Source organism: Eublepharis macularius, chromosome 9 (assembly GCF_028583425.1).
Source record: "Eublepharis macularius isolate TG4126 chromosome 9, MPM_Emac_v1.0, whole genome shotgun sequence".
Taxonomy (NCBI): domain Eukaryota; kingdom Metazoa; phylum Chordata; class Lepidosauria; order Squamata; family Eublepharidae; genus Eublepharis; species Eublepharis macularius.
Window position 1 is genome coordinate 55942518 of NC_072798.1, and position 13899 is coordinate 55956416.

Here is a 13899-nt window from a genome sequence, read left to right on the forward strand (position 1 = left end):
AAGTACTTTTTAGATTTTTCTTTGCACATTTATCCTTTGAAGTTCTCCTTAAGAACAGTAATTGTGGCTATTGCTGGTGCCTAAAAGTAGCCTGTTGCTGGTGCAATGTGAACATCAGCATTTTGATGTTCTATTTCTTCTTTTAAGGCTATGGCACAGAAAGAAGACATGGAAGAAAGAATTGCCACTCTTGAGAAGCGTTACCTAAGCGCACAGAGGGAATCTACTTCCATCCATGACATGAATGACAAGCTAGAAAACGAACTTGCAAACAAGGAGGCACTCCTGCGTCAGGTTCAGTATCTGGATCTCTGCCAGAGCTCAAACAAATTTTGGAAGCCTTGTACATTTAATCATCTTATACACTGCATTTTCATGAAAAGAAATTCAAATTGTTTTCGTGCTGTGGATGTATACTGCCTTCTCAGATACTGGTGGATTTGGGTCAACAAAGAATTAGGATTTTGCTGTCAAGGGGGAAAAGAGGCAACCGTGGATCAGATTGTGCAGAGTTTAGTTTTAACCAGGGCCAAACCCCAGTCTTAACAGTAGTGCATTGTTCTGGAATACGTAAAATAGTCAGGTGTGGCTTCTGCCAAATTAGGAAAACACGATCCTGGGAATTTGACATGGTTGGGTTTGCTGAAGGTGAAAAAGAGTCAGTGCAAAGAAAAAGGATTCATGAAGCAGAACTATCAAAAACTGAGGCTCACATGCAACAGAGCAAGCTTGCAAGATCTCCCTTTGACCATCCACAGACTGAAAGGGGACAGGATTTGCAGCGGCTATCAGGAAAGTATCAATGATTACAGAGTGCAAAATAGTTTCAGGTAGGTAGCCATGTTAGTCTGCAATACAGCATCGGTATTTGAGTCCATTGACACCTTAGAGACCAACAAGATTTTCAGGGTATAAGCTTTTGAGAGTTAAAGCTCCCTTCTTCAGATACTCATCTGTATCTGAAGAAGTGATCTTTGACTCAAAAGGTCTCATTATAGTAACAGGTTACACTAATGGAAACTAATGTTTAGCATAGATCTCACAGCCAAACTGGACAAGACGCCTGGGCATGTATCGGGTAATGCAATGTTACCTGGGAAGTATAGTTTTAAAAGACAGAACTGGCCGGGATCACTGTAGAGCGGAAGGATTCTCTTGGTGCTCTCCACCGCCTCTGCCAGCTATTCAGTCCCACCCTCCTGTTCCACTCTGGCTGCTATTATTGCTGAGACGATGGGGACGATCTTTGCAATTTTCCTTAACAACACCACCAATGTCACTCTTTAACAGTCTCAACGGAAAGAGAAGACTGAGCAGGGAAATAAAGCAGCCACATTTGCCCAGCCTCCTTTGCAGTTCAAGAGGAAATTAAACCAACTGCCAAAATGTTTTTTTCAACTGCTTTAAAATTAAAACAAGCGAGGGAGGGGGGAATCCCTTACATTTCAGTGGCTTGTGGAGGAATCCACTTGGCTGCTGGGAGCCCGGAAATGGTTCTTCCAAAGCTAGTTTCTTACAAATTGCCAGCCTGGTTCCAAGGTGATTCCAAATTAGATGGGCTGATCTAGTCAATTGGGGAAAGTGACAGAATTCTAATTATTTGTTTGATGCTTTCAAACTGGGGGGGGTGTCACACTTTGGAGCTTTTGCAAATAAAGCCTAGAGCAGAAGAAAGAAAAGAAAGAAGAAAGAAAGGAGCGGGTAGGAGGGGGCCAACTTTATGCTTTTTCCTTTTCCTGGGCTGTTTTCTTTATTTATCCACCCCACCCCCTCCAGTTTTGGCAAAGGGACATTGTTCATAACTTTGGGAGAACTGGGTTGAAGAACTGAGGGGGGGGGATTTTCTCTCTCTTTTTTTTTGCAGAAGATTTTTTTAAGTGAGGAAAATAAAAAAACAGCTGTGAAGTTATTCTCAATCCCGTGAGCTGGAGATGGAGGCTACTGTTTGCCCGGGGCAAGCGGTCCAAAGTCTCCCTTTCTGCAGGCTCTAATTGAAAGATATTAATTAGATAATTTGTTGTTAGGTTGTTGTGGGTTTTCCGGGCTGCATTGCCGTGGTCTTGGCATTGTAGTTCCTGACGTTTCGCCAGCAGCTGTGGCTGGCATCTTCAGAGGTGTAGCACCAAAAGACAGAGATCTCTCGGTGTCACAGTGTGGAAAAGATGTTGGCAGGTCATTTATATCTACTCAGGAGGGGTAGGGTTGAGCTGAGTCATCCTGTAAGAGTTTCCCAGGGTGTGGAATGCTAATGGCGGGAGGCTTCACTGTATCCTGAGGAGGTTCTTTTGTATATGGATTGGTGCTTGATGTGCTAATCTTCTCTGCAGGGCTATTGACGGGTATAGAGTGTTTTGTTAGCCTGGTGTTTTTCAGAACTGGAAACCATGCTCTGTTCATTCTTAAGGTTTTTTCTTTCCTGTTGAAGTTTTACTTATGCTTGTGAATTTCAATGGCTTCCCTGTGCAGTCTGACAAAGTAGTTGGAAGTATTGTCCAGTATTTTGGTGTCCTGGAATCAGATACTGTGCCCTGTTTGAGTTAGGCTATGTTCAGCCACTGCTGATTTTTCAGGTTGTCCAAGTCTGCAGTGTCTTTCATGTTCTTTTATTCTTGTCTGGATGCTACGCTTTGTGGTCCCGATGTAAACTTGTCCACAGCTGCAGGGTATACGGTATACTCCTGCAGAGGTGAGGGGGTCTCTACTGTCTTTTGCTGATCGTAGCATCTGTTGTATTTTTCGGGTGGGTCTGAATACTGCTTGAAGGTTATGCTTTTTCATAAGCTTTCCCATCTGATCCGTAATTCCTTTGATATATGGCAAAACACTTTTCCTGTAGGAGACTGTTTTTCCTTGGTTGTTTGATTCATCCTGGGTTTGATTGCTCTTCGGATTTCATTTCTGGAGTAGCCATTTGCCTGAAGTGCGTGGCTGAGATGATTAATTTCCTCATTGAGAAAGTGCGGCTCACATATCCGTCTTGCACGATCCACTAATGTTTTCATTATGCCTCTTTTCTGTTGGGGGTGGTGATTGGAGTTTTTTTGTAAGTACCGATCAGTGTGAGTTGGTTTCCTGTAAACCTTGTGACCTAACTGAAAGTTTGCTTTGCGGATGACCAAGGTATCCAGAAATGGGAGTTTTCCCTCGATTTCTTTCTCCATTGTGAATTGTATGTTCAGGTGGACACCACCCCCGACAGAAAAGAGGCATAATGAAAACATTGAAATTCACAAGCATAAGCAAAACTTCAACAGGAAAGAAGAAACCTTAAGAATGAACAGAGCATGGTTTCCAGTTCTGAAAAACACCAGGCTAACAAAACACTCTATACCCGTCAATAGCCCTGCAGAGAAGATTAGCACATCAAGCACCAATCCATATGCAAAAGAACCTCCTCAGGATACAGTGAAGCCTCCTGCCATTAGCATTCCACACCCTGGGAAACTCTTACAGGATGTCTCAGCTCAACCCTACCCCTCCTGAGTAGATATAAATGACCTGCCAACATCTTTTCCACACTGTGACACTGAGAGATCTCTGTCTTTTGGTGCTACACTTCTGAAGATGCCAGCCACAGCTGCTGGCGAAACGTCAGGAACTACAATGCCAAGACCAGGGCAATACAGCCCGGAAAACCCACAAAAACCCACAACAACCATCGTTCTCCAGCCGTGAAAGGCTTCGACAATTTGTTGTTAGTTTAAAAGATCCTCCCCATTGTCTTTGCAATAACAGCAGCCAGAGCGGGATAGGGGGGACAGGGCTGAGTAGTCAGCAGAGGCAGTATTTTTAAGAATGAAGTTATTAGCTGCACCTTAATCTTAGAAACTCTGTGGAAGGGGAACTGATTGCTTCCTACGCAGTGCAGCAATAAAGCAGCACAATTGGTTAAAAAAATACTTTTAAAACTATGCTTTCCAGAGGATCTTTGCAATTTTCTCTAACGAGTAGCTGAGTAGTTGGCAAAGACGGGGGAGGGCAGTGAGAGAATCCTTCCACTCCACAGTGATCCCGGCTGGTTCTGTCTTTTAAAACTATGCTTCCCAGGTAACATTGCATTACCCAACACATGAAGACCACGTGCCAGGCATCTCGTCTAGTTTGGCCCTCAGTAACTGTAGTCTCTCCCGCTAAAAATATGGCAATACTCTGTAGGCCGTACCTTAGGCCTGTAGGCCATACAACTGCAATATGATCTATAAGCTAGAAAAATAATTCATTACATTTTCCTTTTAATCTCCACCCTTCCTTTAACTGACTACTGTAACTCTGTGGCTTGGTTGAAATTATATCAGTTTCCCCATTGCCCCCCCCAGTCGGAAGAATGAGACAGACACAAGGCTTGGAACTAAGGGCTACTTTATTAAATACAACATCAACTCTAAACTGCGGCAAAGGCAAACTGGCGGTACGGGTCAAGCCGTGGGGTCACTCCAGGACCTCTGCCTTGATCTGTCTGGGCGAGCCCCACTGCCCCAAGTGAGAGCCATTCATAGAATGGCTTCAAGGTTGAAATTATGTCAGTTTCCCCGCAGTCAGTACATCAGTTTCCCTTTCTGCTTAATAGTTTGAAACATCTTTGCTTTGCCTCAGTACGATCCTGAATATCTGAATGATGAGGTTTGTGTGCAAAATAGCTTTTTGCTATTTTGACTTGTGTAGTAATTATCTATGCTAGTACAATAGTAGTGAAAAACTACAGATACTCCTGCTTCTTTCTTGTAGAATAGCTCTGCTTTGATCTAGGCCAGTGATGCCGAACCTTTTTGAGCCCGAGTGCCCAAACTGCAACACAAAACCAAATTATTTATTTCAAAGTGCCAGCACTGCAATTAAACCGGAATACTGAGGTTTTAGTTAAAAAAAAAAACAACTCATACAGTTGTCCGAACTAATTAACATCTCTCTCTCTCTCTCACTCACTCATTCTCTCACTCACTCACTCACTCAGGAGCCACGAATGAAAGTAAAGCAAGTTAAATCAAAGCAGTTTGCCCTTCTTTAGACCAGCAGCCCTGCTTGCAAGCACTCTCTCTCTCTCTCTCTCTCCCTCCCTCTCTCTCACTCACTCAAGAGCCACGACTGAAACCAAATTAAATCAAAGCAGTTTGCCCTTCTTTAGACCAGCAGCCCTGCTTGCAAGCACTCTCTCTCTCTCCCTCTCTCTCACTCACTCAAGAGCCATGACTGAAAGCAAATTAAATCAAAGCAGTTTGCCCTTCTTTAGACCAGCAGCCCTGCTTGCAAGCACTCTCTCTCTCTCTCTCTCTCTCTCTCTCTCACTCACTCACTTACTCACACTCGCTCAAGAGCCACGACTGAAAGTAAAGCAAGTTAAATCAAAGCAGCTTACTCTTCTTTAGAAAGCCAGCCTCAGCAGCCTGGCTGCTGCCTCTACTTCCTGCTGCTAAAGAGACGGGCAGCAGGGAGGCAGCCTTGAGGAAAAGGAATCACGCGGGCAGGGCCAAAACCCATGTGATCTCTGCTCAGAACGCCGTTCCAGGTGTTCCCCCTCCAAATGAACCCTGGAACTAGCGATCTGGCGACTTGGCTCGCGTGCCCACAGAGAGGGCTCTGTGTGCCAGCTGTGGCACGTGTGCCATAGGTTCGCCATTGCTGATCTAGGCAAATGATATTCAGCAGCTGTAACTATGCAGAAAAGTTAAGATGTGTTCAAGTCTATGGTTTAAATGATTTTAAATTCTGTTCTAAATTAAGGGTTTTTTTCCCCATAAGCTTTTAGTATGCTTTCTTTGCCTGTAAAACATTATCTTTGTCCCCAGCCCCCTAGAACTGTGGTAAATTCCTTATTTGGGTTTTAAAATGTTTTTAATAATTTTTTTTCTGATTTTCAGATGGAAGAAAAAAACAGACAGCTTCAAGAACGTCTTGAATTAGCTGAGCAGAAACTACAGCAAACAATGCGGAAAGCAGAGACATTGCCTGAAGTGGAAGCTGAATTGGCTCAAAGAATTGCAGCACTGACAAAGGTAAGATAAACTAAGGAGTAGATTAACTTCAAAAATATGCCTTTCTTTTAACATTGATTTTCATCCCTTTTTCCTCTCTTCAGCATCATCAGAAGCAATAAAAGCCTATTTTGGAATGGACAAAGATGATTCTTCTTAATGGCACCGTAAATAAACACTAATCATATATAAAAATACTTGTTTTAGTTTAACATGATGGCAGAGGTGTTGCTTGATATTACTGTATGGCTTGAGTACATTTCTCTCAATATTCCAAAGGAGTTTTTTTTATAATACTTTGTATTATAAAAGAGTTATGATTAATCCAGTTCAGCTAAAATCATAAGCTTTGTTTGCCATTGAATTTCCCATGATTTTCTACATCACATTAATTCAAAGAAATATCGTGATCACATTCATGAAAATAAATGACAGGGCAAAAACTGCTTTGGTTTCCGGACCCTGCTCAAGTGAATTGTGAGGGAACATGTATGCGCAGGTAGTTTGTACAGAAGACCTGTCTGGTGAAATGTGCACAATCTTGCACATCTGAAATTTGCATATCTCACAGTGGTTGGCTTAGCAAGAACTTGAAAGCCCATGTTTTCACAAAGGTCCATGGAGAAGCAGTCATCACATCTGAGACAGCGCATCCTTTTGGCCATGGTCAGGGTTGTGAGAAAATACAACAGGCTACTTGGTTTTCTAGACCAGCTCTTTCTGGCTAGTATGCACACTTTTTGTAACTTAAGCTGAATTTCACAAAACATGCAATATTTTAGATTCTGTTGCCCTCCCTTTGATTTGAGGAACTTGTCCAAGGAAAAATCCTCACAGGATAGAGAAGTAGTATATCTTGCACAGGCTACCATTCTTGACCCGTTCCCCCTCATAGGTGGAGAAGACATGTTCCTGAAAAACAAGCATAAGTACCTCAGTCACTTAGTTCACCACTCCTTGACCTCAGTTCAAAGTGGATGACAAAAGGACTTGTCAATCAAGCACCTAAGAAGTTCAATTTCCATAGCATTTCAGCAGCCAGTGGTTACTTTTGCAGTTGGGGAACTGAGAAGTTACCCATTGAAAGGGACAGCTAGAAACACCTTTAAGGTATCCTCAAAAATCTTTCCTCTGCTGAAATGCCATGTTGTAGAAGATGGTGCAGAATGAGCTGCTGCTATTGGGCCCACCCAAAGGATCTGCTGCTTTTTGTCCATTCCAGATGAGACTATCCTCTTTGGGCACCTTAGATGAAAGGGAGCATGTCTTACATTCCCAATCTTCACTGAGTCACCCCTATCCTACTTGCTGAACCCAGCAATACAGTTCTTTGGTGCGGGCGGTGAAGTCCGATGCATGCCATTTTATCATGTCCTCCTTAGAACTGATCTGAACAGTATTGTTCCAGAAATGTCTTGTATTGTATAAGTGTAATAATGGTGATGGGCCTTAGCTGCAGGGGAGGGCTTGGTCTGGGAAGCTGGGTAACCCCTCTCCTTGGTTCCCTGGCAGTTTGATCCTGCCTGTAGCCAAGAGGAAATACTATCCCAGATGTGATAGTGATGGCTGCTTCTCCTTGAAAGAATTGTAATTTCACAGGTAAGAAAAAGAATCCATTTTCTAACAAATAGTATGCTTTTTTATCAGGAAGGTATAATATCATTGGAGGGCCTTTATATTCAATAGCTATATGTTCTGGATACATATTCAGAACTGTGTATCAACAAATGATATTATTTGTGCCTTCTCTTAATTATGGCTGCATGGGTGAGCCACTAAGTGAAGTGCAGCCCACACAGTGGCCCACTCAATAAGTTACCTGTTTTTGTTCCCTTCTTGGGTCTGAAAGTTATCATGCATGTGGCCAGAGGCTTGCTGTTGGGCAGTTCGGTTTTTTTAAATGTACTTTCAAATGTTTACAAACAGTATTAGTAACTTTATTGTGGTAAAAGGAATTAACTAGTTGATTAAAATTTGAATTCTTAATTTTTTATTTTATTCTTTTAAGTAAAGGTTCGTTGGTGTGAGCCTTTTTAGCATTTTACAGTATAGTTTAAGGTTGCTCATAATGAGCATGAAATCCATGGTGAAGTAATTATCTGATCATGTGCCCAGATGTGCTCCCTATGCCATGGCAAAACTGAGCCATAGGTAGCCACTAACTGTGAACATGGAGGAGTGATGATGAGACAACTGCTTTGCATTCACCAGAAGCTCAATAACCCTTATCATGATAAGCTGGGAAAGTTGTTTTAATTGGCTGTTAGTAATTTGCCTTTATACTTGTAAGGGAACTCATCATGACATTACACTATAAATGACTATCCCATCTGGTGTAATATATTCTGTAACATTTTACATATTTTTTCATTATGATAATATTGTAGGGTTTTTTCAAAAAGCAATTCTGGCATTGGACTTCCAAAGTCTCATTCTGGTTCTGAGTTCATGAAAATTCCAATCAGACCTATTTACCAGACTTGCTTCAAATAACCCTTTATTAAAAAGGGGGTAATTTCTCATCAGCCAGCCATCACTAACCTGAAATTTCCATACTTAGGTTGTTAGCTTTTTTAGCATTCCGTTGTTTTAAATTCATTCACATCAACTGCCTCATGTCACCCTATTGTAAGTGTGGTTTATTCTACATAAAATTCTGTCAGTTAAAGTATTAAATTTGCAACCATGCTTTTCTTTTAAGCATTCTGTGCTGTGTTCTGTTCAGTGTTGGTGTCTTTAGTTCTGATTTTTCAATTTTGTCCCTCTCCTTTTCCTTGACGTTAGTCTGATCCAACCTCTTCTACCTCATCTGATGATTATCAATATGTTATGGAAGCTAAACTACAAGAAATGATCTCCATACGTAGGAAGGTAGTCCTACTGGACTTTACTTTCTATTGCTAAATAGAATCCATCTGATTTTTTTTTCATATTATTAAGAACTCTGTTTTTTATTTACTTATTTATTTTATTGATAATCAACCATTGTGCAGTTCAGTGCTTAAAGAGCTTACAATTTTATGATGGCAGGTTTGTGTTCAAACCATGCACAGTTTGCATGTTACATTTGGCTGATTTCATTGCTCATAAATAACTCCAATGTTTTGCTGAATGCTTGGATGTAACAGGCCTTTGTAGCTGACACATTTCAAGCAATGCTGTTCAGCTGCCTGTTTGAATAAAAATTTATTTTTTGAAAACTAAGTTTGCAGTTAGTAGTAGCTTGCTTTATGTTTTCTTTAAAACTAATTGAGATTCTGACACAAGCTTTTTAAGTTTCAGAAAAATTCATATTATTTTTCATAGGCTGAAGAAAGACACGGCAACATTGAGGAACGCATGAGACACTTGGAAACTCAGCTGGAAGAAAAAAATCAGGAGCTTCAAAGAGTATGTGCATTACAGATAGTTTACTGTATGGTTTATAATTTAACTGGATAAAGTCAGATTCTTTATTCTGTTTCTTGCATAAGCTATATAGGCTTGCTCAGGCATCCAGGAGTTCCACACAATGGCATCTGGGAGCACTCAGGGATTCTACAAGTTGAAACCAGTAAGGATCATGTGGAGTACCAGTTATATTAAACAACACATCTGCTTTAGCCAGAGGCTCTCTTTTGAGGTGCCACAGTGGCACAAATCATTGCAGGCATGTGTATGGTAATCACCCTGGGGGTTGCCAGTTTTTTGACACAAATCACAAAATCAGTGGGTTCGGTATACACATTTGTGAAGTTAACTGCAAATCATGGTTTATCAGCCTAGTCAACTTTTTAAAATAGCTTATGCTCAAACCCTTGTATTTTAATGAGAAGAGAATAGGTATTGTTTGAGGCAGACTTTTGAAAATGTAAATTATTCAACATGAAAGTTGACAAAATAAATTCAGGGCTTTTGCAAATGTGAAACTGAGATTACTTCATGAAACTTGGGCTCTTGTAGTACTTTTTAACAGAATAAACTCATAAAGCACGACAAAAATGTTTTGTTCCTGTAAACCAAGAATTATGATTGAAATCCAGAATGTCATCCATTTGCTAATATTCAAATTTGAATGTAACAATTGGCAATATAAGTAAATTGTTACCTATCAAAGTTGTACAATGTTCTGGTTCAGCACTAGTACTGATAAAATTTATTCTTCAGCATTATTTGCTTTGCTGAGTATTATTTTGCTTTTAGTTGCACTAAACCAATATTCATATTTCCATAAGAGCAGCATTTTAGTTAACCTTGAAATTGCCCATTTTGTTTCCTTGGTGCTTAACTGAAGGCCAGACAAAGAGAGAAAATGAATGAAGAACACAATAAACGGTTATCAGATACTGTGGACAGGCTTTTGACAGAATCTAATGAACGCCTGCAGCTACACTTAAAAGAGAGAATGGCAGCCCTGGAAGAAAAGGTAAAATAAAATAAGCAAAAAAGGTAAAAGCTGAAATAAAGGCCATTCAATGTTTATGGCATGATCCAATATCCCACATAATCCTCTCCTGTCATCCCTTTGACACCTAGTCCCCTATAATTAGGGGCTGTGGCTCAGTGGAAGATCATATATATATATTGAGCCCTTGGTGTCGCCTTCTAAAGGACATCAGGTAGCTGATGTTGGGAAAGACTGCTGATGCTGTCGGTTAGAATAGGCTGAGCTGGAAAGACTGATGTTCTGCACCAATCTAAGTCAACTTCATGCATTCAAATTGGCTTATTGTATTTTGATGTCAATGAGAATGACAGGTATTCTATCTGGATGAGCTATGCTCTCTACTTAGAGCCAGTGCAGTATAGTAGTTAACATGTTTGACTTTGATAGGATAGATCTGGGCTACTGTCCCTACTCATGGAGCTCATTGGATAACTTCTGGCCAGTAATTCTTTCATCTTAATGTACTTCAGAAGGTTATAAAATGGGGAGAGCAGGATAAAAATATGATAGGAAAATAGTTATTTTTAATATATTTACACAGTTAAATCAGGAGGAATGTGCTTATTTATAAAATAGTTTCACCAGAGAAGTTCTGTATTTGAGATAATAAAACATTGTTTCCACTACATAAAGAATGATAAAAAGGCTGCTCTGTCTGCTTAATTTGTTTATCTTGATTTTTGCTGCATCTTGTTTTAGTTTTAAATTTCTTTCCTCTCCTAGAATGTTTTAATACAAGAATCTGAAAGTTTTAGAAAAAACTTGGAAGAATCTTTACATGACAAGGTATACTAAATATTTTTCTCAAATTGTAATCTTATTTATTTAAAGAAAGCAGTTGGCTGTTTTTAATAATCAGAGCAAATTTTGTCTTGGAGAATCATCAACCAAAAATGTTCCTAAAGGTTACTGAACGTCTTTTTAGTGCAATACCAAGACTTTTTAGCATAATACTGCAGTCTTTGGCTAAAACTTTTTTTAAAATGAAGTTCTATCCTTTAAGTAGTGGGTACAGGGCTGTCAAGAGATCCCAGAGCAAATACGAGTTATTCCTCAAAAGATGTGTTATCTGAATTATGTAGTTTATTATATTATTTTGCTATGTTTACACAAGGCCTATCCCTGACTTGTTGTGTCATATCTAACTGCTGTTTTTCCTAATAATAACTGTGCTTATATACCGCTCTTCTAGACAGATTAGTGCCTCACTCAGAGCGGTGAACAAGTTAGTGTTATTATTATCCCCGCAATACAGCTGAGGAGCTGGGGCTGAGAGGAGTGGCTTACCCAAGGCCACCTCCTGAGCTCATGGCAGTAGTGGGATTCGAACCAGGAGAGTACTGATTCAACCTGATTAAGATTGCTCTCTAGGTGTACTGACTAGTAGGATTGCCAGGTACCCCTCACCTCCTGTCAGGAGGATGGAGTACCTGGCAGTTTCCTTGTGCATAGCACGAGGTCTTTGCCTGGAACTGGCGTGATGAAGTCACTTCCAGTAGTGATGTCACCATGCCGGCCAGATGAGCGCTCTCCACACAGGGCTGATTTGGCCCATTTGGCTCCCATGGACAGTGTGATGACTTCACTTCCAGAAGTGATGTGGCCATGCCAGTTGGGAGCAAATGGACAGCGCGCACTCCTGAGGTCTCTGCCGGTGACGGGCAAGCTTTGGGAGCATGTCCCCTCCTGCTGATCAGTGGGTGATCAGCGGACAAGGCGGCAAATCCCCAGGAGTTTGCCAACCACCAGCGGACATCTGGTAAGCTTACTGACTAGACTGAATTTTTCTAACTCTTATGAAAAAAAATTCCAGGACTGTACAGCTTTTGGTGACCGTTCAGCCACCATTCCTGTTTAATTCATGGGTTTCAGCCCCACAAGGCCCAGGGTCTCACAGTCATGCCCTTTGCAGTGCAATGCAATTTAAACCATGGGCTTAGTGAAGAAGCCAATTAAGTATCAACATTTCTACTAACTATTTCCCTCTTTGCCTTATAGCCATTAGAAAAAAATAAATACAATGACTTAATCCTGAAATAAATATAAAGTATTTTTGTTGAGAATCAAATTAAATCAAAATAAGGGAAAGAAATATTGTTATAGTTGAGTCTGGAGGCAAAATACTATTTATATGTGACTCCTAAACTCAAGCATAGAAGAAATTGCAAAACAAAATATATATTTCAATTTAGCTGACATTTTGTTACCAAAAAGAAACAGTTTTTGAAGGAGGAGGTTAGCCTGCAATGACTCATTTTTGTTATTTTTGTTCATTTCTAATAATTGCTCAGCCATATTTTTAAATAAATAACGGTACCTGATGAGGCATGCCCCCTCCCAATTGAATGTAGCTGCCATTTTGTTCCTAAAAATGTCTGGAGGGAATGGATGTGGTTAGACACCTGCAGTGATTCATGAGATTCTTGTTGTTTTTGTTCATTTTAATAATTTATGAGCCATATTTTCTTTTGAAGAAGGGTGCCTGAAATGGCATAGTCCAGTTTTTTGTTTTGTCTGTCACTGATGCTAGAAGCCATTATCATACACAATCTGTCCCCCACTTCAAGTCACATGATGTTTGTGGGGCTCCAGTTACACACAGGGCACAATTAGGCGGCCATGGAAACTTAAGTATTTTCCTCATGGGGCTTTTTCATTGGTTCTGGCCCTATACTGCATCAATTTCTCACCAGAGTTCCACACGCACAGTCAAAATACCCCAATTCAGTCTCCAAACTGTTTCCCAGGCTTTTTGCATTCCGCATGGAGAAAGGCTACATCTGCCACAGAAGCAATCTTTCCCCGGCTTTTCTGTGGCTTTTCTCCAGTGAAGTCAAATTGCAGAATGCTTTCTTTGGTGCGAGGCCTGGCCCTGGCCCTGCCTTTCACCCTCCCCTTTATTCCCCTGTGTTCTGATTGGTTGAACAGTAACCAATCCATTAATTTTTAAATTTAAATTAAATTTTAAGTTTTAAATCTTAATTAAATTTTAAATTTAATTGTGAAAACTGAATTCTCTGTGAACATTGGAAGAGCATAATCTTCAAGATCACTAATGCTGTCAGTCTTGCTGGTATAGAAAGATTTTGTCCACAATCCTCTGATTAACAGTTTACTTTTGAATGTTGTAAAAAATTCTGTAGGCATGTTTTGTCAAACTGTTTAAAATGATTGTTTTGATCTATTGCAATCTGCACCATAAGAAGTAAATATTGCCGGTAATTAATCTAAACAGTAAAATTTCAGCAGTATAACAGTATAATTTTGCCCTTTCTTTCCAAGATGTTAGATATCACTGTCTTTATAAAGCAAAATATTTCCCTTGGATTATTTTTTTTTTAATTTTCAGGAAAGATTGGCAGAAGAAATAGACAAGCTAAGAGCAGAACTTGATCAACTGAAAATAAGAGCAGGTTCTTTGATTGATCCCACATTGTCAAGGTAGAACGAGAAAAGAATAATAGTTTAACTAGAAGTTACACTAAAAATACTGTTCATTGCTTA

At 40.2% G+C, this 13899-nt stretch overlaps 1 protein-coding gene across 5 annotated transcripts in view; it reads left to right on the plus strand.

Moving 5' to 3' along the window:
* Nucleotides 1-13899, plus strand: part of PPFIA2 (PTPRF interacting protein alpha 2) — a 366803-nt gene that overhangs the window by 278082 nt on the left and 74822 nt on the right. For all 5 annotated transcript variants that reach the window (XM_054988848.1, XM_054988847.1, XM_054988849.1 and 2 more), the window contains 6 exons: nucleotides 148-294; nucleotides 5856-5990; nucleotides 9276-9359; nucleotides 10243-10374; nucleotides 11119-11181; nucleotides 13745-13836. In XM_054988848.1, coding sequence (XP_054844823.1) covers nucleotides 148-294; nucleotides 5856-5990; nucleotides 9276-9359; nucleotides 10243-10374; nucleotides 11119-11181; nucleotides 13745-13836 — 653 coding nt within the window. The remainder of the gene's footprint in view (nucleotides 1-147; nucleotides 295-5855; nucleotides 5991-9275; nucleotides 9360-10242; nucleotides 10375-11118; nucleotides 11182-13744; nucleotides 13837-13899) is intronic.